Here is a 25,503-nt window from a genome sequence, read left to right as displayed (position 1 = left end):
TTACTGAGATACTTTGATTACAGTCTGAACTGTGGCCTTCTGTTACACCTTCTATATTACAGTCACTTGAGTAGAGCATTCTTAATGGAGTACTGTTAAGTCTTTCAGTTTTTCTTTCTATTTAAGTCAGTGTGTTGTTTAACTTGGCAACCAGGCTGTTTGCTTGCAGAGCAAAAACATCACTTTCTAGATGTGTTTCTTCTCTGAACATAATTTTGATATGTCAGGGAGGGACAAATATTAATTATTTGCAGGATTTTTTGATCAGACAAATGTAAAGGTTCTTGCACAAATTAAAGGAATGAATTGATAGAATAATCATCAAGTGTCCTTTACAACATGCTAAATGTCTTAGAGTATCCCTAAATATAAAGAAGAAGTGGCTAACATTAATAATTATGTAGTATTGTATGGGTAACAGATGAATGTATCTGGAATATGCAGAATGTTTGAGGGTTTGTGTTTGTTTTTTCTTTTCTGTAGGAATTATCTTTCCTGCATGCAGTCCTAGCTATGAAAAAACAGAAGAGACAAGAAGACATTTTTGCTTTATTGAATGATGTTCTGGATACTCACTTTTCATCTTTGCATGGATTTCCTCTTGGTGTGGAGTATTTTGAAAAACTAAACCCTGATTTCTTGCTAGAAATTATTAGAGAATATCTTAATTTTTGTCCAGCACAGGTAAGCACCTCTATATTTTATCTGTCTAAGAATGGGAATTTTTCATTTTGAGAACAGTTAATCATGAAGCAAAAATACAGAAAATTTTCCCTTTTAAAATGTGAATTTATTTGAAGTAAGAATATGTTTTGGGATATTACACCACTTTTTAGTCAAAGTAATGATAAAAATAGGCATTTTGTGATGTGAGCAAGTGGCAGTAATGACATCTGAGGAAACTTGGGATATTTATTTAATGCATTCTGTGTGTGTAGTTGCACTGTCTTAGTATCTCTTAGGAAACTGTAATGACACAGTGAATAGAGCTATCACATTATGAAACTAGGTTGTTCACACTGACCACCCTGTCCATGAAGTATTTTTGTTGGCTTAGGATATTTTTTCAATAGATGTAAATTCTTTCTTTTGCATGTTGGTAAAAATCAGTGGAATACTGCCTCTTTATATTTTTATTCCAGTGAAAAATCTCACTTACTTAGGTGGCTTAATTTTTCTGTGGCTGAATTTGTGTGCTCTAGTTTTAGCAACAAAGGCATGTAGAACTTAATAAATTGAATGGGGACCTGACATCTTTAAAGCAGAAGAAACACATTAAAAGTTTCTTTAAATAGTGTCTTCCTTAAACAGAGTATTCTTCTGAAGTAGCTGGGAGCTGACTTCTGTTACCCTGTCATTATTTCTAGCCTAATTATAGAACCTTTCCATAAATATATTTATGTAGAGTTTTATAATCTTAACAGGAAAACAAGTAGTTTTCCATTGTGGTGAGCTGTCTCACCATCTATAAGAAAATGACAATATTTGAAAGTCTAAAACATCAGTAGCAGTGACATTTTCATGTCACAGATGGCCTTGATAGGAAGTGACACTCTGTGAGGTTTTGCTCTTATCTGAAGATTTCCCTGGGATATGTTCCAGAAATACTGAACAGCAATGATGGTTTTTAATTTGGAATTAAAACTGCTTTTCTGAATTTTTGTCCATAGAAAGGTTTTCAGAAGAAAAGATAGGCTTTTGCTGAAGTTTCCTTTATCTCTTTATTGCAAAAAAAGGACCCACAGGTGTTTGAAAGTGTGGGGTTAGCTAGGTGGTGGAGGCTTCCATTTTGGTTTTGGGTCCTGTGAAAATACTATTTGTGAACAGAATGATGCTTAGGTTACCTTTTCCTTTTTTTATGTATAAACCAGCAATTAGCTAAAGTAATAGAGGGACAGGAATAATATTTCTGATAAAGAGCAATTAAAACATGGCATATTGTACTGGCAGTTTGCATGGGAGCAGCTGTTTTTCAGCTTCTATTTTCAGTTTGTTGGTAGCAGTATGAATATGTTCTGTGGTGTGGGATGAGGGTAGGCATGACAGGAGCAGAACCTTTTCTTCTCAGCCTTCTCATCATTTGTTCCAACTTCAGCTTTGTTGAAATTTAATTCATAGTAATGCTGTGTTGGATGAGTTGGCCTGGTAATTCAGAATGTGTAACCAAATGATTCTGGCCTGACTCTTCTGTGTATGTCAGGTCTGAAGTGTTTCATTGTCCTTGAAGTCTGAGGCTGTCTTGTGTTCCTGCTGATATCAAGAAGTTGCCCCATTAAATTTCAAATGTTTTTTATATTTCTTCTCAGCAACAGCTGAAGGAAATAGCAAGGCTTTGCTAATGCTCATTGGAGTTGAAAGTGAAGTTCAGACTTAAAAAGAAATGTAAATCTAAACCCTGTTGACTCAAATGCTGGTTTTTGTTAGCTTGTTGGCGTTCTTTTTTTATTACTTGGTGTTTTTGCTCCTAGCCTGCAGGTCCTGGGCAGTCTCCTTCGCCACTTCTCAAGCACTGTGCTTCCGTTCTTGAAACTGTTGTAAAAACTGTGCCTGGTCTTCAACAAGCTGTCTTTTTATTTGCAAAAGTGAAGTACTTGTCAGGTAATAGTTATATGAATAGGTAGTTAACTACCTCCTTAGTTTATTGAATATAAAAAATTAATTTCACACCTGTAAATAATAATGAATATTTTTCTTTCACTGCAAAATACTATATAACAATTAAGTGAAGAACATTTGCTGTTCATTTCTTTGCCTTTTATATGAGAGTATCTTAATTTTACAGTCCTTTAAATAAGTATTTTTTTTATCTACCGTTTCCCAGAAAGTTAATTTATTGAATGATTTACAGAGGGAGCAATGAGAAAATACCATACCTTTGACCTGCTTTTGATTTCATGTCATAACTTTAGGATGCTTTGTATATGAGCTTATTCACTGGATGGTGATACTTATTAAAAAAACCAAGGCAAATAAAAATGCTATGTATATAACATATATATATATATATATAAACTGCTTTTTCACTTTCCCTTCCTTTCCCCACTTCCTAGGGGATATTGAAGCAGCCCATAGTAATTTATATTACTGTCTGGAAAGGAACCCCTCTTATGCAGAGGCACATTTACTGATGGCCCAGGTGTATTTGGCTCAAAACAATATCAAGCTATGTTCTCAGTCCCTGGAACTTTGTCTAAGCCATAATTTTGAGGTAAGTGTAACAAAAGAATGAAACAATTTTATTCAGCCAGTCATCTGAAGTTTTATGTTTTTGTATATAATAATTTTCAACTGAACTTTTTATAATTCTTCTGCTACGAATTTAATATCTACATGTTTATATGAGTGTGATATCTGAATATTTATCAAATAAATGACCATGAAGACAAAACTAACACCTCACATCTCATGGGTCTTACACATTACAGTATGGGATTTTTGATTTGTTGACCTCATGTAGGATTAGCAGAGAGTTGGGAACACAGTACACACGCACATACACACCCCACTCATTAGGTCTGAGTTGTGCCCAAGTGTCTTGAGACCACTTAGCTGGAAGCTGTTCTTTGCAAGCATGTCCCATCTTAGTTCCTTTCTCCAATTGATACATGAAAGCTGAAGATTTATATCTAATTAGCTGCCTAATTGAGGTTCTTGCCATTTCACAGAGCTGTATTTCTCTTACAGACTTTTTGTTTCATGTGAAGTATATTTTAGGAAGGTGAAGAACGGCACGCAGGACTTGTGCCAAATAATGATTGTTTATTTCCTCTAATTAATAGCCTGGTGAAGTGTGCATGCAGACAGTGTGGAAGAATACCTTAAAACTTAGTCTAGTTTAAAATAAAGCAGTGATTAATGTTGTTCTGTCCCAAAGTCTCATCCCTTGTAATAGTTTCTTTGTACTTAAAAAACTTACTGAATTACTAGTTTACGTACTCTTCACAATTCTTATAATTTTGTTAGTAAATTTCTGAAATTGAATTTGTGTATATTTGGAGGAAAAAAAGAAACCAAAGTTTCTTTCCAAAGTCAATATTAAAACAATCTTGCAAGGGGTTTGAATACTTTACATCAAGTAAAATTTGGCAACTCTTTATCTTGTTCTTTTTTAAGGTGAGAGAACATCCTACGTATCACTTAATTAAGGCCCAAACCCAAAAGAAAGTGGGAGAAATATCAGAAGCTATTAAAACCTTACAGATGGCAAGGAATTTGCCTGGAATGAGAAAACCTATAGCTTCCTCAAAAACAAAAGGAAAAAGTATTGAAATTGATGCAAGTGATCGTGTGTCTGTGTTCCTAGAGTTGGTAGAAGCTCATCGCCTGAATGGAGAACCGGTAAGATGGCAAACCTGCTAAAATACAAAACACACCTGAAAACAATTCCCTCTACCCATTCCCAATTCTATTAGTTCAGAATAGAAAAACACTTCTTTTACCAAGAGGATTTGCTTAGTAAAACTTCCAGCATGTGAATATCTGATTTGAGAACTTCAGTACCTTAAATTGTACAGAGCAAAGAAAAACAAACTGTTCACGGGTGTTCAATTTTGAGACTCCAAAAACCATTTCATACTGTTGATGTTCATTTGCTGGGATGTAGATCCCTGTTTTGTTGTCAGAATGCTATTTAGCAGTAGTTTTGGATCATGTCCCTATCTTTGTGTAGCAGCAGCCCTACTATCAGCTGTGTCTGGATAAGCAATAGAACACTACCTATGTATAAGAATGTAAGAGAAGCCATACTGTCCTGTGGTTTGGAGGCCAGCCTGCTCAAAGCAGGACCTGTTGGAGCAAGGTGCTAAATGCATTCTCTAGCTGAACTTTGAGTATGTACTTGTTTATATGCAACACAAATGTAATTTTCTGTACTAAAACTTACTTTAGTAGTCCATATCACAGGAGTTTTATTTAAAAAGATCAGAAATACTATGGTGAAACAAGTGGATATTATGGTTTGTGGGTTTTTTTGATTGGTTTGCATAATACCCATAAATGCTAATAGTGTCTTTATTTTTGGCTGTTCAATGACAGGAATGAAATTAATTCTATTATTTTTATTATTTGCAGCATGAAGCTGCTATAGTCATCCAAGATGCCATGAATGAATTTTCTGGAACACCCGAGGAGCTAAGGGTTGTGATTGCAAACGCAGATCTGGCAATTGCTCAAGGAGATGTGAAACATGCCTTGACTATGCTCCGAAATATTACACCTGAACAGCCTTACTTTGTACAAGCTAAAGAAAAAATGGCAGATATTTATCTTCAGTATAGGAAAGATAAGAAGTTGTATGCTGCCTGCTATAGGTAAAAGTTTGTGCTATGCATAGTTGTCTAGATGTTTACTGATATCATGGTGAACTCATTTTTTCTTCCTACTGCAAGAAATAAATGTTTAGTGGCATGAACTCATTTGAGCAAATGTAGTAACTTTTAAAACAGTAATTAGAAGTCTTATTTTGAAAAGATATTTCAGATTTTTTGGGGTTTATTTTAAGAAATAAAAAACTAAAATCTGCAGAGGATAAAATTTTTGTGCCCTTCTCTGGTTTAGATACCAGTATTGACATGTTATATACTAATCTATGTTTTGTCTTCTGTTTCCAGTGACCTAGTAGAAAAACTGCCAAGTGCTCATACTTTTCTTCTTCTTGGTGATGCATACATGAATATTCAAGAGGTGAGTGCTTGCTAGAGATGAATGGAATATTTGTGTAGTTTGTTGACTTTGTCTAGTTGAAACATTGTGGCATGCTGATTTTTATTGATTGATATTTGTCAAACAGAAACTGCTTTAGGATATAAAACAATAAATATTGACTATGAGTAGCTGTTTAAATTTAAAACTGTTGAAAATACATTTCTTATAAAAGCTTACTGGCTGAAAGTCAAGGAGGAAATGTTTTTTAGAGCATCACTGCCTCTTCTCTCAGAAGTATTGTAGCTTATGAATCAGTACTGGAGTTCCTGGAGCTGTACCAGATTTTGTTTTCTTCATACTCCTTTTATCTTAATCTTTGACTTACATGTGTTTATATTTTACTGTTACAGCCTGATGAAGCCATAGAAGCCTACGAGCAGGCCTTGAAGAAAAATCCGAAAGATCCATCTTTAGCAAGTAAAATTGGAAAAGCCCTAATCAAAACACATAACTACTCAAAGGTATTCTATAATTAATGTGTTAGGTTAGTTGAGTACTGTTTCGGCATGTGGGCTTTGCTTGGGTAAAAATACTACATTTCAGAGTGCTAAAATAGATATTTTGTCCTGAAAGTAAGTTCTTAAATTCCCTTCAGATCATCTGGCCAAAGGCACAGTTGGTAGATCCACACATTAGTGGATTCTAATCTGTTGAATTGTAGTTCTGGTGACTTGCAGTGGGTTTGGGCCTGCCCTGAAACCTGTGTTTTATTACTTCTCCATTGAAAAAAAAGTAAAGCAACATGTCATTGAATACCTAGGTAACAAGGTTGTCGTCTTTAAATTATACACAAATTTTTGCTTCTTTTTTCAAGGCAATCAGTTACTATGAGGCTGCAGTGAGAAGTGGTCAACAGAACTTCCTTTGCTATGATTTGGCTGAGCTTTTAATGAAACTGAAGCAGTATGAACAGGCAGAAAAAATACTTCAGCAAGCTTTAGATCATGACCCTGGTAGGACTGTTATTAATTCACAGGAAAACATACAATTTTTTCAACTGTTATTTGTGTTTTCTGCATGACTCTAAGGAGTAAATGAGTTTATGGGCACTTTTTTCCCGAGGTTTAATTACATTTATTTACCTTTGTGGCTGTCTGAATAGAGAAGCAGTATTATTAGTAGTCCATTCTAGAAGGTTTTCTTATGTCACTATGTCACTTTCATGCTTTGTAGGGGCATGTTGGTTTTCCATCTTACCTACTTCTTACTGAAAAAGTCCTCTGATTTAACATTGTATTCCTGTCCTAGTTAAGCCATTGAGGATCTGGCTAATTTAATAGTCATGCTCAAGACAGCTTGATTTTCCTAGTGTGGAAAAATAATTAGCACTAAATACAGTTTGACCTATGTACTTTAAAATCTTATCTTCTGTCTTAAAATGAAGCAATTTTTTTTAATGTCTTTTTTATTGTTTTGATAAATACACATTCTTTGAGAGGAAAATGTTTAGGAAAAGTGTTTTGGCTGATTCGGAATATTATTGAATGATGTAATAAGTTTTTATGGAAATGCTAGAATATCCTTTATGGAAGAAAATGAATGATAGGAAATAAACTGAAGGGAATGATCTTACATAGTCTAAGTTACACATTCTAATGTCTGATGTAAAATAGCCTGTCACAATTACAGCCCTCAAAGACCAGTTTTCTGATAGAATATAGCTCTAGAAACTCCTTAATTTTAATAAAGATAAAATTTTTGGTGGTGTCTGCATTTTAATGTGGAACTGTGCTCAAGATACTGCGTTGGCAGTAGAGTAAAATAAATTTAAGCCAGGGAAGGCTTGAATTCCTCAAATAGTAATTGATGCATATTTATTTTAACCATTATTCAAAAGCAGCCTGCTGCTTTTAAGTAGATACTGTAATATTTATTTTATTGAATTCATGTCTATTCCAGACTCTAGCAAAAGATGCATAGTTTGAGGTCTGGCAAGAAATTTCATTGAAGAGTCTCATCCTTTTTACATCTAGAGTATCACATTATATCAATTTGGACATTTTTTGTTGAATTTTAAGAGGATTTAGACAAGAAATGTCAGGAATGGCTTTATTTCCTGTCTGCTTACATCAAAATATTTTCTGTCATGTCTCTGAAAATGCTAATAGACCAGACATCAATTTTTTTTTTATTCTGTTTGCATCTTTCAGTATCTTTGGCCTTAAATCTCACTTTGTTTGTAGTCTGTAAAGTTTACCCTGTTTACTTATCAACATACTCTGCCCACCCGCAACGCACCAAGTCAGATCACAATTCTAAATTAGTAAGATGGAGCCGTGAATTTTTCATGTAAGCTCTTTACTGGAGGATGTGATGAGTTTCTATTTCCTTTGACTTTACTGGGATCAGCTCCTTCAAGAATAATGTTTGTTTAATGTCATTCTTACAGTTAATGAATTGTCTTCTTTGATGGAAGATGTACGTTACCAGGTACTTCTGGCAAAAATTTACAGCAAAATGGAGAGGATTGACAGAGCTCTAGTTTCATTACAGCAGGTAATGAGGAAAATCAAAAATACCTGTGAAACTTGCAATATCCTCATGTTTACCTCTGGTTTCACTTTTGTGCCATGTTCGAACCATAATATCCATGTGAATGTGGAAAATGAATGTATGCTGGGGATAAAGCACCAGTGACTGCTGTGAAATGTAAAGTACAAAAGGTGTTACACAGTCTGAGCTTTTTTGCAAGCAATGTTATCTGAATTTTAGATCAGAATGCAGTCTTACTTTGCCTTCATTTGTGTGTGGAGCATAGTTTTAGCATATCAGGTGAAAATTAAATTGGCCATGAGGGCAGCTAGATGGCATATCTTTAGCTCAGCAGTGAAAATCATTCACAGAGTGGAATGGAACAGCTTTCAATGGCTACCTGTTGTTTTGTTGTATTGCTGAACAGCAGTATTGGTATTAAATAGCAGTAATAAGATCTGTTCATTCTGCAGTTCAATATTATCCCTCAGACTGAGGCTTGAAAGAATAAAGTTGGATGCTAGAGCTTGAATCCCTTAGAAAATGCTTTCTCAACAAAAAGGTTTAGCAAGAGATGTGGTGAGTAATTTCTGTTGTAGTACACTTCCACTCTGTGAAAGTGAAGGTGACAGCAATGGTAAACCTTGGTAGCATCTTCTGATCAGCAAGAAAAGTCTGCAGATTGGTTGGAAAGGTAATTGTATGTGAGGGTTTAAATACCAACATTGGTTAGATTTCTTTGTTAAATTCTTACTTGTTTTTTACTTAAAATGTACTTATTTCTTTCTCAAAGTTGACTTTTTTCCCCCACTTCTCTTTCAGTAAAATTCTGCCTAAGCAGTCTCCTTTTCTTACTCTCTTCTTTACTTCTTTATTTCTTCCAGGTTTCTCACTATGTCACGTTTCAGAAAACTTTCTGTCCTTTTGGGGTTCTTTTGATGTTTTTTCTTCTGCCCTCAAAACTGTCTTTCCTTGTACCCATTCATTCTCTTTGGAATTCTCTTTCCTTTTGATGCCACGTTCATTTACACAAAAACACCTACATTTTGATTTCAGCAGGACTAACTTAAATGTCTTAAACAGGTCTCTTCCCTTGGTTTTCAGAGAGATGCTGGAAGTTCTCCCCAGATGTTATTTTGGGCTTTAGTTCTAATTTCCTGCTAGGCAAAATGGCAGGGCTGTAAGAACCAGAACAGTATTAATGCTTCCTTCTGTTAAAAAAAAAAGACAAGTAAACTGTTTTATAGTAGATAAATGAAATTAATTCCTTTGACAATTCTTGACTGCTCCCTGCTTTCCCCACCCCAGGCTCGGGAGTTACAAGGCAGAGTGCTGAAACGGGCTCAAGTAGAGCAGCTGGATGCAGTTCCTGCTCAGAAACAGTTAGCAGCTGAGATTTCTGCTGAGATTGCAAAACATTCAACAGCCCAGCGAAACTATGAAAAAGCAATTAAATTTTACAAAGAAGCCCTTGTTCACTGTGAAACCAATAACAAGGTCAGTTCTCCCTCTGGCTATTTTGCATTGTTTTTCTATTCAGTTTTTAGTTATAGCAAAACATTTTTCCACTTATCCACAGAATAGAATAATTTGCAATTATTTCTGTTTCATGATATACATAGAACCTTGAACTTTCTCCCCTTCTTTGCTTATCATGATAGAATAGATGCATGCACTGCTAACTTCTGTCTGTTTCAAGAACTCCTGACTCAAGTGGTGTCTGCATGCACTCGCAGTGAGCCTGTCTTCAGGTACCAGTAATGATGGAGATTGAAACAACCTTGCTTGGTGCTTGTCCTCTGAAATGAGCTCCCAGTGATTTTGGTCAATACAGGCAATTTCTGTCTTTTCTGTGTCTGCTTTTATCTGGGCTTGGTAGAATTCTGATTTTAGTCACAAAATGTTGCTGATCTTGAGCAGGGTTATTGTACTGCTTCTCGCTTCTCTGCACAGTCTCTTTCCCACAGGTTGATAAATAAAGGTAAACTCAGATTTATTTTTATCCTTCTCTTCCTTCTTATAATTTTGTAACCCTGGGCTTTGGAGATAAGAGAGGGAGAAGCAGAAGTCTTAAGAAATTTATAATTATAATGAGCACAAAGATGAAGTGTTATCTTTAGTGAGGTTTTTTTCTAGATTAAAAATCAATAAATACAATTTTTGTTCATCTGCCATGATATGCTATCATAATGATGTTATATCCTTAGGCATATGTGAACACTTCTTATTTTGATGCTTGTTATTGAACAGCTGTCACGTGCACAAGCTGCTAAATACATCACTTAGTTTAATATTTGAACTCGTGTTGTGGTTCCAAGAATCCATGTTCTTCTTAAAGCTGTAACTTCGGTGTATTTGAGACATCTTCTAAGAATGATGTGGAGAAGAAAAATAAATTGGGAGGGGAATAAAAACATCCTTACAATGGTGATTTCCCCATTAAGAGCAAGGAGACTCCCTGTCATGGTACAGGTACAGCTGTGGCTTTTTTGTCAGTATCAAAGCCTTACTTTGTCTTTCATACCAGTACTGAAATACCAGCATAGGATTTCCCTTCAGTTCTTGCTAAAATCATACTTCTAAGAGATTCACATTGTTACAAGATGTAGGCATCTGTACTAAATATCTGTTAGATATTACTGAAGATTTTTGCTTTAATCCTACTTTGCTAGCAGCACAGAATACAGTGACATCTTAGAAAATAAGTGTGAGTTTCTCATGACTAACTCCCTGCCTACATGTTGAGTAACAAAAGCAAAATATTTTGTTACCCACAACTAGTATAAAGGAGTTTTCCAATGTATTTTTATAGTTTCAGTAGATTTGAACTTGTTTTCTTTTCTTCATTTTTAAAAGCATTGCAAGATTAGAATTGAATTCTTTTAGATTACAAAATATTATTTTGAGCTGTTAAAAGTCCATCTGTCTCTTGGCACCTTCAGAGTTTACTTTCCTTAAAATTATATATTGAAATATTGGAAATTCCTTTGATACTATCTGTACCTTGTTTTGTTAGAACAAAATCTCCTGTATTTTAGCCAAATGGATTGAAATACTGCATTTATCCAGGTAAATGTGAACAGATTGCAGTCCATGTCACAGGGGAGTTGTGTGGTTTTGTTTTACACAGTGAAATGTGGTAGGTAGTACCCTCCCTTTGTTTCCTTGCTCAGGTAAGAGGCAATGCAGTTTCCTGAAGGAGACTTGAAGGGTATTGCAGATTGCATCATGCACATAAGTTCATAATATTGTTTGTAGTGGAGTTGAAAATTTAGAGACCACTTCCACTCACTAGATTCAAGTGTAGAACTCCAGTTTATTTTTTGCTTCCTGCAGGAAGTATTCCTTGACTCCAAGACTGCCTTTTGGTATTCCACTGAGTTGTGCACATAAGAGCAGCAGCTTAAAGAAAGCTTTCATAGTTAAAGTTCTGACATGCATGCATTCCCTGTAGCATTTCAGCGCTTACCCACCTGCCTTCCTGTTTCAGAATTACATGGTATATGTTTGAGTGTGAACAGAACAGGAAGTAGGAAGAAAACAGTTTAAAAACTGTGCTAGAAGCCTGCATGTTCTGAACAGGATGTTCAAAACACTATTCTGATTCAGAAGTGCCTTTCACAAGTGTAACTAGTAAAGGAATTATGATGCAATTATAAGTGTCTCCCTTTTGGAAACAAAATCAAAACAGTTTTTAAGTAGGAGTGACTTACAGTTTATCTACTGCCAATTTTGCTTTGTGAACAAAGCTTCTGTTTACTTCAATAGAAACTTGATTACATCTGTGGTAACTTGTATTTATAAAGTTTTCTGTGGCATTTTATTCAGAGTAGTCTATGATGGGACTTCAGCTTTAAGAATGTATGCTGGTGTACGTTTTAGTTAGTCAATATTTACTCTCTGGATTCACACAGAGTCTTGATGTCGTAGGTTGGAAATGCAAATAAGAAAATAGTCTCCTCTGAAACTTACTTGTACTCCAGAATTAGCTGGTGAATGTTGATGAGGTATTTGGTTTTTTTCAATATGTTTAAAACTACTTTCACTTATATTTTTCCAAGAACATTATTCATACCAAAATACTGGTGTTTTCAGAGCAACACTATCCGAGCAGCCCTGTTTTCAATGTTCCTGTAGAATATCCCTCATGAGAAGAAAAGTTTTGTTTCTTTTAAAAGGTGAGGGAATGAAAATGGATTGCATTAATTGACCAGGAGCCCACAGGAAACGACAGAAAAGGCTCTCTCTTTAGTGGAGATACAGTTTTTCCCTGGACCCCTGTAATATCAGGTTGATACTCAGAACTGAACCAGCTTTTTTCATCTTTGAATTACATGCAGTTAAATATTTTAATATACAGGCAATGTTGGAACTTGCACGTTTATATCTTGCACAAGATGATACTGATGCCTGTCAACATCAGTGTTCCCTACTGCTGAAGAATGACCAAGATAATGAAGCAGCAACGATGGTATGTGCTGTTATAGTAATGCTGCATCAATGCTTTTTGATGTTTGTGTGCCTGCAATATGATATATCCATAAAGCACTACTTTTAAAAGAGCCTACAGCTTTGTGATTTCAAAAAAAAAAAGTGAAAAATCCATGGCAACAAGATGTTTTTCTGTTTATAGCAGCTGGTGTTTCATCATGAAGTTTCTAGCAGTCATAGCCATTGTTCTACTTCAATATAAAATGAGTCTTTAGAAGTAAAGGAAAAAGTGTTGTAGTAAGATTGGAGAAAGTATGGCTCAATGCATGTTCTATGGATAATTGGCTAATACTCAAGGAAGAAGCTACTTTTCCAGCAGTGTAATATGAAAACAATTTTTTTAACGTGCTAGAATAAGAGAACTATTTATTTAAGGTAATTTTATAGTTTCATTAGTTTCATTCAACCTTAGTTACTCATATTTCTACTTAACAAGTTTTAATCATAGCTGCTGGTTCTTGTCTAGGACATGTATACTTCTTGGCCTAAAAGACATCTCAATAGACTAAGCAACTTTTGATGTAACACACTAGGAGCAATGTTATTTTAAGATGGGAATAATTTGTTTTCTTATAGCAGTCTAACATCTGAAATTTGTTCTAGTATGGTGCATGAACAAAAGTAATGGCACTCTTGAAATATGTTATTAAACCTACTCTATATTAGCTTTACTGGAGAGAAACTGAAATTAAAGAACTCATTTTACCTTCCCTGCTGAAGTGAGCTATCATCTTTCTTTTTCTCTAACTGTAAACTAACTTTGCTTTCCATGTGCATAATCTGCAGTTACTAGAAATAAAATTAGGAGTAAAACTATACAATGGTAAAAACCCCATATTTTAAGGATATGGCAGACTACTTAATTAACTTTTAATTTTCACCTTATGTGAAAAGGTGTTCATGTACTTGGTTCATTATTACCCATGTGTGTTATATACTGTGTTTGTTTTCCAGAAAGTAATAAAAAGCCCAAGTGATTTTGCTTCTTGTGCAGCTCCTGCAACACTTTAAAGCTATAGTTTTAGCTCTCCACATAACCACAGTTCATTAGTGTTTCCTCCCAAATCTACCCTAAACCAAGACAATTATTTGTAACTTTTGTTTAACGGTTTCACAATTTATAATATCTTGTTTTGTTTTCTCTAAAATTGTTCAATGCTGTAGATGATGGCAGATCTCATGTTCAGGAAGCAAGATTATGAGCAAGCTGTTTTTCATTTCCAGCAGCTCCTGGAACGCAAGCCAGGTGAATGTTTAGCAGTGATACTTTTAATTTGTTTTGATATATAGTTCTAATGAAAGAGATGAATAAATAGCTGAATAAAAACTCTTTGATTAAAAAGAAATGTTTTATTTATAATGTAATGGATACTAAAACCAAAGACCATTATCATGTATAAAAACATAAAGGTGGTTTAAGGGAATATGATAAAAAATATTTCTTGTAGATACAGTAATTTACTTTGCTGCAATGTAATGTGCATAGTTTACCTTAAGCCAAATACAAATAGGATGTTATTTACTTCTTCACTGTAAAGCACTTTCTTTTGTATTAAAAGTGTCAAGTGCATGAGCACAAAGGTAATATTTTATTTGAAGACTAATAAAGGAAACTTGTCTTGGACAGCAGTAAGTTGTTTTTTTTTTTAGCAATTTTCAGGTCAGGACCAGAGAGAAAGCTACTAAAATCTATTAAAATTTTACTGTAATGAATGTAAAGCTTTCTAGTGGACTTTAAAAGAAGTCACAAGAGTGCAGCAAATGGTTTTGAGTGCTTTCGAAAGTGAGGGACGGATATACTTCTATAAAATCTGTATAAAGATATTACAAGTATCACTTGACATCTTCATTCTTGTATCTGAGCTTACTGTGTAAATGTGCCTTATGTATTAAATTTTTATATGTGAAAAAATTAGGCAGGCTCATTATTTCTTATCTTATTCATATAGCAAATAAATAGAATTACAATCTGCTAATTATTTGTATATTTAGATAATTATGCCACCCTCTCTCGCTTAATTGATCTGTTAAGAAGAGCCGGGAAATTAGAAGAAGTCCCAAGATTTCTTTTAATGGCTGAAAAACATTCTTCCCGAACAAAGCTTGAACCTGGATTTCACTACTGCAAAGGACTGTATCTTTGGTACTTGCAATTATTATTAAGAAAAGATTTATTTGATTATGAAGTATAGGTTTAAATTAATTTTCTTGTCATTCATTGTCATTTAAAGGTGCTATGTTGATTTAATTAGATGTCAGGATTTAAGGGAATTCTCAGTTTCTCTGAATATCTCAGTATGTTCTTCCAGGTTCAATAATGTAATTCTGTTTATCTTCATAATTTATAAGAATTTATCTTCACATTTTATAACTTGTCAGACTATTTTTAGTTTGCGAAAACAAGATCCTTGCAATAGTATGCGTGCTCTCCAAACCTTGCAATATCAGTGTGTGCAAATAGGTCATCTGTTTTTAAATACTTGGGTTTACTGGGATTTGGGTGGAATTTGGAGCAGACAATTTTACTTGCCCCGCTTTAAATATTTTAATTATCCGTGTAGGTACACAGGTGAACCGAACGATGCACTGCGGCATTTTAATAAAGCTCGGAAGGACAGCGAGTGGGGACAGAATGCAATCTACAACATGATTGAAATTTGTTTGAACCCAGATAATGAGACTGTGGGTGGAGAAGTCTTTGAAAATCTCGATACTGACATGGGGTAGGGAAATTAAATAAATATTGCTTGGGCTATTCTGTCATCTCCTTCTTCTGCTGCCCCTTCACAATGTGTGTTAATTTAAATTGCTAGAACTTTAAGATCATCTCATGCTTTCAGTATTTTCTGTTATTGTGAGAGACCATTCTATACTGTAATAAGTGAGTCTCAAGCAGAAAATGTAGATTTTCTCTGAATGGTGGTCATTGGCAGTGTTACAATCAGCTTGTTGGGTTGTCATTTCTGTTGTTGAAGAGAACCAATCTAGAATGCCTGTATACCAGAGCCATTTTTCTACAAAAATGGCATGTCTTTAGCAGAGAAGCATTTCTAACTTGTTAATTAGTTTGGTGTGTATTAAAAATTTAAGCTTCTATGAACATTTTTTTTCTGATAATAGTAATTCAACAGAGAAGCAGGAGTCTGTGCAGTTGGCTGTAAGAACAGCAGGAAACCTGCTGAAGGAGCTCAAGCCTCAAACCATTCAGGGTCACATTCAGCTGCGAATCATGGAGAATCATTGTCTCATGGCAACCAGACAAAAATCAAGCGCTGAACAAGCACTGAGCACTTTCTCAGAAATAGTTGAGACTGAGGTTAGTAACCTGTCTCATTTCCTCACTCTTCCCTTTCATACTTGCTACATTTTTTTTAAACCAGTCTCGCAATTGACATTCAGCAGCAGTGCCACGTGTTAGTGCTATTTGCTCTAAGGATTATTCTCCTGTCAAAAATTTTATATAAAATTTGAAAAAGGTGTTTCTTTTTTTTTTCTATGCACTATGACAAGTGTATTTACAGCACAACCTTAGAAAGAAGTGTAAAGGCAGAATACCAACAGTGAGTCAGGAGCACTGAGAAGGAGAAGGAAGCATTTGAGTTACCTCCTGATACAACTACTCTCTGCATGTAGGAGTTGCAGTTGCAAGATGTGACCCCCATTCTCATCCTTTACTACGGAAGTCAAAAATTGCATTTGTGCCAGGAGTTCTTACTGCTTGCTTTTGAGGCTCTTGCCTAGAATGGTGGCTTTTAAGAATCCTATTTGTTTATATAAAGCTGGGATGCACGCAGTTTAGACATCAAATTTTTAAGAGCTGCACACCTAATAAGAGGAATCAGAGTCCCTTTCGCTAATATTTGACAGGCACCTCTGCAAGTGAAAAATACCACTTTTATTGTAACTTCCTGTTGACTCCAGATTTTATCTGAGATGTTTATTTGTATATAAAAAGTATAGCTCTTAGTGGTATCTGATTTTTTTTCTTGTGAGATGAAATGTCTGGATTTTTTTAGCATTTCTTGTGCCCGGTGATTATCATGATTACAGAAATAATTGTTTTGCACTAGGTGCAAAACATGTCTGTAAGGTTAGGCACTCTGAGATTTAGCTTTTAGTTTAGTTTTTAGATACCTGATGAAAGTCTTACTTAAAAAAAAATTACAATCAAAATTTGAAAAAGCATCAAGCATTCATTGTACTTTTTACTGCAGAAGGATCATATACCAGCACTTTTGGGAATGGCCACAGCCTACATGATCTTGAAACAGACTCCACGAGCCAGAAATCAGTTAAAACGGATTGCAAAAATGAGCTGGAATCCCATTGATGCAGAGGACTTTGAAAAGAGTTGGCTTCTGCTTGCAGATATATACATTCAATCTGCCAAATATGATATGGCAGGTGAGCTTCTAAAACGGTGCCTTCGTCATAACAGGGTAAGTCAGTGCACATTGAAAGTAACCTTAGAACCTTTCTGCTGCTTAGTCATTTTTGTTCGTGTTCTGTAGCAACTTCCACAAGTTTCAGCTGAGGGGACTCATAAAGCTTGGATTGTTTATGAAATGTCAGAGATGCATTCTACAGTCTCACAAAACTGATGAAGAAAGATGTGGCTGTGTAAATTTTGGAGACTTGCTCCATTTACTGACATACTATATTCATACCTTATGTTTCTAAACATTTGTGTTCATAAGCCTTTTACAGTGCAGGATTATTTTTTTAATGCTGGTATTAATCTTTTTCCATGGCAATACTGTCTGGTAGATTATCAGGGGATAAGGTCTCATGTTGTTTACCTCAGGGTTCCTGAGCAGGCAAACTGCACAATACCCTGCTTTGACTATGGGAATAAGCACAGATCTTAGCTTCTGCTTATTTTTCATTTTGATCAGCAAAAAGATGATCATGTTTTTATATCTTGACTTCCCTTCATGTAAGGCAGTCCAGTAGACTGGTGTTCCATACACACTGTGCTGCAGGTTCAGGGTACTGTTTATAGAGCACAGATTTGGTTTAGAAAAGGACACAGTGCTTATACTTTTTTTATTAATTCAATGGTATAAAAGGTAAGGTTCATTATTCAATCATGTTTTAGCAGCTTCTGAGAGATGTTTTTTGAACACTTGATTTTTGAACATAAAACTGACAGCTACCACAGTTCTTGGTATAGTGCTATTATGTACTTCTGCAGAGGCCTCTTTAAAATAGGGTGTGTTCCATTTCAAAATCCCTACAGGTGAAGGATAAACATGAGTCATCTCCCAAAACAAGGCTTATCTTGAAATAGATGGTTTGTTGAGGAGGTGTATCCCATGAATGCTGCTTTGTTGTAGAAATTACCAAGTGTAAAACATAGCCTACCAAGTAATTTATTTTCTTCTAAAATGTTTGAGGCTCATGAGTGACTTAGATAAACAGGCTCTGCTTTTAGCAAGGAGGATGGCAGATTAGAAGTGTGCATATCTGGCTCCCTGCAAAGCAGCACAGGAAAGAGAGGGACTTCTCTCCAAGTTGCATGCAAAGCTGGTAAGCAGGAATTGTGCTATACAAAGAGATGTTGAGTGGTTTACATCTTGACATATCTTGTCAATCAACAGGACAATATTTTATGTGGTAGGCTCCAATTGGAAGACTTGATTGGACTGAGAAAACATGTTATTGTGGTTTGTTAGTTTTTCTGTTGGTTTAACAGAATTGAATGACATACATATACAATTTAAGTAAATATGTTGAGTGAAAATTTCATAAAAGCCTAGTGTAATTTAATAAGGATTTTTTTTTGTTGTTTTTGAAAGACTTAGGATTGGTTAGTAAGATGCCAGTGAGCAGACTGTTTCTGTGAAATTGAGGCTTCTTACTGATTGCTCCTCTTGATTTTGAACTTTTTGGTTTGTTTATTACAATTGAGAGGGGAAATATATTTTTATTCTCAACTTTCAAGCATTCCCATGCTGATCCCACTATGCTGTGATTTGAAAGTTTTTAATCAGTAGATTTTGAAAGCCTAACTGCAAGTAGTAAATTTCAAGATGGAAAGTAATTTATATATCAGTATTGTTTTGCATTGTCTTTGTAAAAAAGTTGCCTGTGTTTTTCTCTTGAAAATGTTATACGTATTGGCAGCATGATAATATAAACTGTTCATGGTAAGGGCATGCAGTAGTTAAGTTTTTTATAAATTGTTTTCCTGCTTTATGAGCTAAATGTAAGATTTCTGCATGAATTACTGTATCTTTTATATTAAGTTTTATTATGGAGTTAGATGGATTTATATGTGTGTATAATATAAGCAAGGCTAGTATTTTCAACGAATGCTTGATAGATTTTTAGAACCTGCTTTTCAGATGCTTGGTGACTTACTCCTTGGATTAATAAGAAATTAAATACTTAATGGTTGATTTTTCTTTTTAGGTTACTTTTGACTCTTTAAGCTTTAATTGGAAAATTATAATGTTAAACCATTTCCAAAACAAAGCTATGAACATACTTTCTTAAGAAAAAAATCCAAATAATGTTTGTGGAAGGTACAACACTAGACTTGAAATGCAGCTGTGTGGGGTTATTATTAACTGAGAGAGATAGCTGTTTTTGTAGAGTCATTGCAGTGGTCTCTCTGATGAACTTTGATCTGGAGTAGAGCATAATTCTGTAAAACTCATTTATAACACAGATACTTTAAATTAAGACTATTGTGTCATCAAAGTGAGAACAAGTGTTACTTTTATTTTCCAGTTGTATGGATTTGGAGTGTTTTAGCAATTAATTTGTCAGTATTACTATATGCAAGCTTACTTAAATAAAATTTTGAATGAATATTTGTATTTTGCAGTCATGCTGCAAGGCTTATGAATACATGGGATACATAATGGAAAAGGAACAGGCATATAAGGATGCAGCAATAAATTATGAGATGGCCTGGAAATATGGAAACCAGACGAATCCAACAGTAGGCACGTATATACAAGCTATAAAGTATGATTTTGGGTACTATGGTAGGAATGAAACAACTGCCTTTTACTGGAAAGACTGCTTTTAATTTTCTATAGAAATAAAGTATCACTGGTTTTCCTCACATAAAACCACAAATGTTTAAAGGTGTACTGAACATGGAAAGAGCCCTCATGGCAAGAGGTAGCAGCTTTATGATGCTTCAGAAGTTTCTGCTTACTGTTGTAGTACAAGGTTAGATCTGAAACAGTTTCAGTTGACTGAACAACTGTCTCTGTATGTACAGCTTTAACTTTAATAATGTATTTATAGTAATCGACTATATACTGTTTGTAGTAGATAGTCTTTTATAATTATATATATTATATGATGGTGGCAAGTCACTGATTTCTGTATTTCATTTTTTGTCCAAATTATCTATATGGATCAGGTTTTATGTACATGAGTGAGGATTTAAAAAAATTTATATTAAGTGTCTTTAAATATATCTATTTAAAAAAAGATGGCAAACTGAAAACTTGAGGCACTAGTCAAGTTTCAATTTCAATAATAAATTGAAATTTGTACTAAATCGTCACATATTAAGACAGTTTCAATGTAGGAAACGCTTTGTGAAAAGGATACATAGGATTAAATTAAATTTTCTTACTTAACACCTAGAATCTGTCCTTAGGTTCCAAGGCCAGTGGTTTTGGGATGTGTTTATTGCCCCTTGGAAATACATACAACCTCTAGTCTTTCATCTGTGCTCTCTCTTTGTCCCCTGTGGTTTTTTGGATGGGTTACCAAAACTGAGTATGTTGTGAGTCATCTGTACTGAGTCAAAAAATTGGGAGGGTCAAACCAGAGGAAGGCTTATATCAAAACAGAAATAAAAATAACTGATAGAAATCTGACTATAGGTTAAATGGAAAAACCTTTATATGTCTGAGTTTGGGGGCAGTGATTTTTCCTAGATATTCCTGCTGTTGTAGACTGAGCCATGGTGGTTTTTGCTAAAATATTGCAGTTGTTAATCAAATTAAATGTATTAGAAAGATGTTTCAGTAGTAAAGAGTTGTAATTTCTTAAGTTTGTACAGAACATAGATCAAGACTTTTCATTTTTTTATATTGAAATGCTCTGGAGAGTGGTAATTCAACAAAGTACAAAACCTTTTGATGTCTAGATAGGAGAGTTCCTTAGTGAAATTAAACTGTCAAATTATCCTGCATACAAAAGAGAGTATGATATTGAAGGTACTTTGTGCATTTGTTTCTAGTTTTGCATTACAGCATTCTGAGGATTATCATGCAGTAGAATAAAAATGGTTAAAGCAGCAAATTTCCATTTGGCAAGTAAAGCCATAAAAACTGGTATCAGATCCTGTATTTGCCAGCGAGGATAAGTTAAAAAATGAAATATTTAAAATTTCAAATTTTGGAAATTGCATGCTTATAATGTTTTTTTTTCTCAGGCCTAGTCTCTGTCCAGGCTGATGTGCTTGAGTTTTACCTCTTAGGTTGCAAGTACCAGCCTGGCATGTTGCTGTGCAACTTAGCTATTCCATGTGACTTTTTATATCAGTGGTCTGCTGACACTGCTACTGAATAGCATTTTAATTCCCTAGTTCGTTGTCCCTTTTTTTTTTTTCCCTTTTTTCCTTTAATAATGTAATTACCTTTACAGAGGGACAGTGTATTGCAGGCCACAGTGAGAAACTCTGTGGGATACCATGGTAATTGAAAGAACGCAGCCATTATGTATTCTGTCTAGTAGCACATGCTCCCCAGAATAATGTCTCCTTTTGATTCAGACATAGCTATCAGTGTGTAAAGGACTTTTATTTACTACTTGAAGTGACTTTCAGTAGAAATTTTGATCATTACCAGGCTTATGTGAGTCAACAGTAGGAAAAAAAAAACTTTAGAAACACATGGTGATCCAAAATAAATTTAAATGTGATATTTTTATTATTCAACACAGAAACTGAAATTGTTGCTTTTCCTCTCCCCCCTCTCCCCTCACCTCTTTAATTACAGGCTACAGGCTGGCTTTCAATTACCTGAAAGGGAAGAGATATGTTGATGCAATTGATGTTTGCCATAAGGTAGAACTTGTGTTTGTGTTAATTACTCTCTCTCCTGTAGCAACATTCTTTACATAATGACCCTTCTTTTTCGTTGAGTTTACATTTCTAAAATACATAGCTTAATGTTGGAAAAGTGCCCTGTCTAAAAATTTAAATATCCTCTTCATAATTGCTCTGTCTTGAGCTCCATGGAAGCAGATAAATGAAAGTGACTGGCTGTCATACGTGAAGGGATATTCAAATGGCACTGCCTTCTTTTGGCTGTGCTGTTGCAACTTGGTGAATCCATACAGAATATAGATGAAAAAATTGATCAAAACAAATATTAATATCAGAAAACACTGTTGGAAAGTAATTTGAGGTCTTAACTTTGTATGGTCCAAACATAAGCAGAGCGAATACAGAGTAAGAGGAAGGGCTACTATAAAAGAAGTAGAAGCAATGTTATTAATTAATAATTATTCATATTAATAATAAAATAAATTTGCTCTGTTTGGGAGAAATAAAGATAATTAGGATGGGCAAAATGAATGGAAGGGTAAGAGAGGAGAGGGAATTGAAGGGGAGAAGATGAAGTAGGTAAAATATGCTAAGAAAGGTCCAGGGGAATGAAAACATAAAGGCAGTTCATCATCGCAGAGAAAGAATGCTTAAAACCTCAGAAATGTCTCCAGAGGTGCCTTCTGATTCATGCATTTCAAGTCATCCAGAGGCTTTAGCCTATGACCCCCATGCCTTCTGCACCAAGCTGAAAGAACAGTGGAAATGAAGCAGTGTCTTTGATAGAGGTGGTTTTCACTTGCATGTGTGGTGGTCTCTATCCACAATTAAATATTTGTGTGTTCTTAAAACAAACTTGTTGTTATTTTAGTTTTAAAATGCATCAGCTCAGTGATGAGGGGGATTACCAACTCAGAACTTTTGGATTGTATTGTCTTTTAACAGGTCCTTAAAGTGCATCCAAACTATCCGAAGATCAGGAAGGAGATACTGGACAAGGCCCGAGCATCTCTAAGAAACTGAATTTGTTTTTCATGACTCATGGAGTTAACCAGACTTTGGAAACTATGAATGAAATACTGCAGTGACAGAGACCACATCAGCAAAAAATACTGTGGATATGATGAATTTAACTATATTAGAGATCTGGATTATATTTATGAAAAATCTGCAACTTTGAAAGAAATTATATTTTTTCTTATTCAGGATAGAATACCACTCCCATATGTGTTTTGTAAAGTGTTATCATAACAAAGTGTTGGCATTATAAAAACTCCATATTTTGTTGTGTTTATTTGAAGCAACACTAAAACAACAACCTGTCTTACCTACTAGAGGTGCATTGTTAAGAAAAGGGAATTCTTAATGGTAGTCATTAAGTTTATATATTTTGTAAGCAAGTTTTTGGCTTTTCCTGTTGACATTGTGTAGAGTTACTTTCAGTTTGATTTTTTGGGTTTCTTTTTAGGACAACTCAATGTTAAGGCTACCAAAGGGAGCCTGTTTGCTGTTGTATCTAATCTTGCTTATCAATAACTGGGTGCTGTGTCTTGGGGAATTTTTAGCCTTGTTTTCTGAATGCATTGAGGTGCATCACTTAGACAATGATGCTGCCTGCTGGTGGTTGCTAGGTCCTGCATTCCAGTGACTTTGGAGCTGTTGGTCAGCTAAACTGAAATGAATAGATGTGTCTCAGGACTATAACGCTTCTGCAAGATTTGTCTGGATATTAGAAGGGAGAAGAGACCTAAATAAGTGGCCTCTTCTTCCCTAGGGGTCCTTGAAACTTAGAATGTGGCTTTGTCCTTTCTGTTTGAGCACTATCAGTCAGTCTGTACATGACTGCCCCCTGCTTCTTTCCTGTAAGTTTGCAGCATGACAGAGCTCAGAGGAGGAAGATTTAGTGTTCTAGGGAAAAACTGATGGTATTGGAGTGGAATGAGGAAAATGGAAATATCTGGAGAATGCTGAGAAGGGGGGAACTCTGACAGGTGGGCTGTGGGGGGTCAGTATGTTATAAATAGGTTATAACATTGGGGGGGCGGTTTCACTATTAAAAGAATAAGTACTGAGGCAGCTTCTAGTAAAACAACTTTTCTTTGTACACAGCCTTATTCATGCAAGATCCATGTGTTGTTACTTCCTGGATAGCATAGGAATAACATTTAGCTGAAGTTCAGAGTAAAAACAGGTACAAGATGTTTTCAGAAACTTCAAGACACCTGCATCTGATTTGCTTTTCTCATAAGATGGACATTAGCCTTTCATAAGGTGTGACAGATTAAGTCATGACAATGGTAAGATACAGAAATTAGTTGATAGAAATTGAACTGAGACTTCAAATTTGGTGACAAGTTTTATGTATACCCCGTGCAGGTAGGATTTCTGAATTCCCATTAGCCATCTAGGCACTGGTGTCTTTTTATATCTGAGGTTTTTAAAATAGGAGTACAAATGAGATATGCTTTTGAATTTAAACATTTTTTAGAAAGGGTCTAAGTAGTCTTTCAGAAAAAATCTTGCTTTAATATAATATCTTTTTGGTTTATGTAAGCCAGTTCAAGTTTTCCTGCGCTTTTTTTTTTTTTTTTTTTTTTTTACTTTATCTGCAGAAGAAATGGTTTGGTGTCATACCTATCTGCTTGTACTGTTTCTTACTTTAAAAATGCATGTTCTGGTAGTTTGGTGGGGTGTTTTAGCTCCTTAATAAGTGGATTTGAATGGAACAGACTTCTGGGATGGAGGGGAGTCAGTAATGCTAATTTCAAAGCCCTGCACTCTTCAGTGTGATGTTGCTTAGCAACCCATCTTCCACTTCTGCCTTTGATGAATAAAAGAGGAGAGTGAAGCTGTGGGTTCTATTGATTCATTCACTGGAACTGAAAATCTAAGCATCTGGTAGCTATAGCAACATAAGCCATAGGTGTCTCTTCCTCTTCTCTCTTGTCCCCCTTTTCATCTGCAGGTACAGAATGCCTAGAATATCTTCTAAAGGAAATAAAATTATTTTTGGTAACCTTGTGCTAAATACCATTTCCTGGTTTAATTTGTAAGCATTTTTTAGATTTGTAGAATGCTAAAAAGATGGTCTAGGAAGTATCATTAGGCAAAAATTATTAGTATAAATAGCTAAAAGTAACCAAACTAGTAAGATTCTTAACAAAAATAGAGTGGAAGAAATTTGAAGGGGTTTTTTTTTCCCATTTCTGGACTAGGTTTGACACTTGCAAATAATTTCTCAAATATGGCTATAGCAATTTTTAGAAAGGCTGAAGACTTCCTAAAATCAGGCAGCTCTGGTTTAGTAACCTAAAATTTAATCTTTTTATTCATTAAATGAGTGAGTAGTTTTATAAACATACTTGAAACAGAGCTTATAATGTTAGACAATTTGCTGAAGATTTTCTTTGAAAGGTGACATTTCAGGAAAGTCTCAGTGGCAGTGGATTCTGGCTCCTCAGAAGATGATGATAACTCTTTAATGGGTTCCATATACAGTGCTGAACAGGGGGAAAAGAGGAAAATAAGAAAATATTTCGCTAGCAAGTATTTTTCCATCAGCTTATGACTATGCCACTTCTCAAAGATGTTAACAGTGGTTTTGCTATCTAGCTTCATTTGCTCTGGGGTTTTACATCTTGCTTTGTCTTTCAATGAAATTAGAACTCTTTGGTTTTGCAACATTGACCTGCCATAAAATGTAAAGAATTGGACCATTACTGCAAAAATCTCATGCTTCTGTCTCTGCTAAAAGTTGTTGCTAATTATGTGACGTGGTGCTTGCTAAAAGAGAAGCTGTGTGAATGGTCTGTCTT

The 25,503-nt window shown here is 35.0% G+C and overlaps 1 protein-coding gene across 2 annotated transcripts in view; it reads left to right on the top strand.

Moving 5' to 3' along the window:
• The window catches only part of TTC21B (tetratricopeptide repeat domain 21B), a 33,469-nt gene extending 10,503 nt beyond the window's left edge, over positions 1 to 22,966 (top strand). For both annotated transcript variants that reach the window (XM_063162035.1, XM_063162036.1), the window contains 19 exons: positions 484 to 684; positions 2,469 to 2,598; positions 3,051 to 3,208; positions 4,114 to 4,338; positions 5,071 to 5,309; positions 5,610 to 5,682; positions 6,054 to 6,164; positions 6,518 to 6,656; positions 8,093 to 8,199; positions 9,484 to 9,672; positions 12,536 to 12,646; positions 13,831 to 13,912; positions 14,659 to 14,809; positions 15,228 to 15,389; positions 15,787 to 15,982; positions 16,881 to 17,105; positions 19,499 to 19,619; positions 21,639 to 21,706; positions 22,634 to 22,966. In XM_063162035.1, the coding sequence (XP_063018105.1) occupies positions 484 to 684; positions 2,469 to 2,598; positions 3,051 to 3,208; positions 4,114 to 4,338; positions 5,071 to 5,309; positions 5,610 to 5,682; positions 6,054 to 6,164; positions 6,518 to 6,656; positions 8,093 to 8,199; positions 9,484 to 9,672; positions 12,536 to 12,646; positions 13,831 to 13,912; positions 14,659 to 14,809; positions 15,228 to 15,389; positions 15,787 to 15,982; positions 16,881 to 17,105; positions 19,499 to 19,619; positions 21,639 to 21,706; positions 22,634 to 22,711 (2,766 nt within the window). In that variant the 3' untranslated portion in view covers positions 22,712 to 22,966. The remainder of the gene's footprint in view (positions 1 to 483; positions 685 to 2,468; positions 2,599 to 3,050; positions 3,209 to 4,113; positions 4,339 to 5,070; positions 5,310 to 5,609; positions 5,683 to 6,053; positions 6,165 to 6,517; positions 6,657 to 8,092; positions 8,200 to 9,483; positions 9,673 to 12,535; positions 12,647 to 13,830; positions 13,913 to 14,658; positions 14,810 to 15,227; positions 15,390 to 15,786; positions 15,983 to 16,880; positions 17,106 to 19,498; positions 19,620 to 21,638; positions 21,707 to 22,633) is intronic.
• The last annotated feature ends 2,537 nt before the right edge of the window (positions 22,967 to 25,503 follow it).

Source organism: Melospiza melodia, chromosome 8 (assembly GCF_035770615.1).
Source record: "Melospiza melodia melodia isolate bMelMel2 chromosome 8, bMelMel2.pri, whole genome shotgun sequence".
NCBI classification, from domain to species: domain Eukaryota; kingdom Metazoa; phylum Chordata; class Aves; order Passeriformes; family Passerellidae; genus Melospiza; species Melospiza melodia.
Note: the sequence above shows the minus strand (reverse complement) of the source record. Positions and strands in the feature narration are given on the sequence as shown.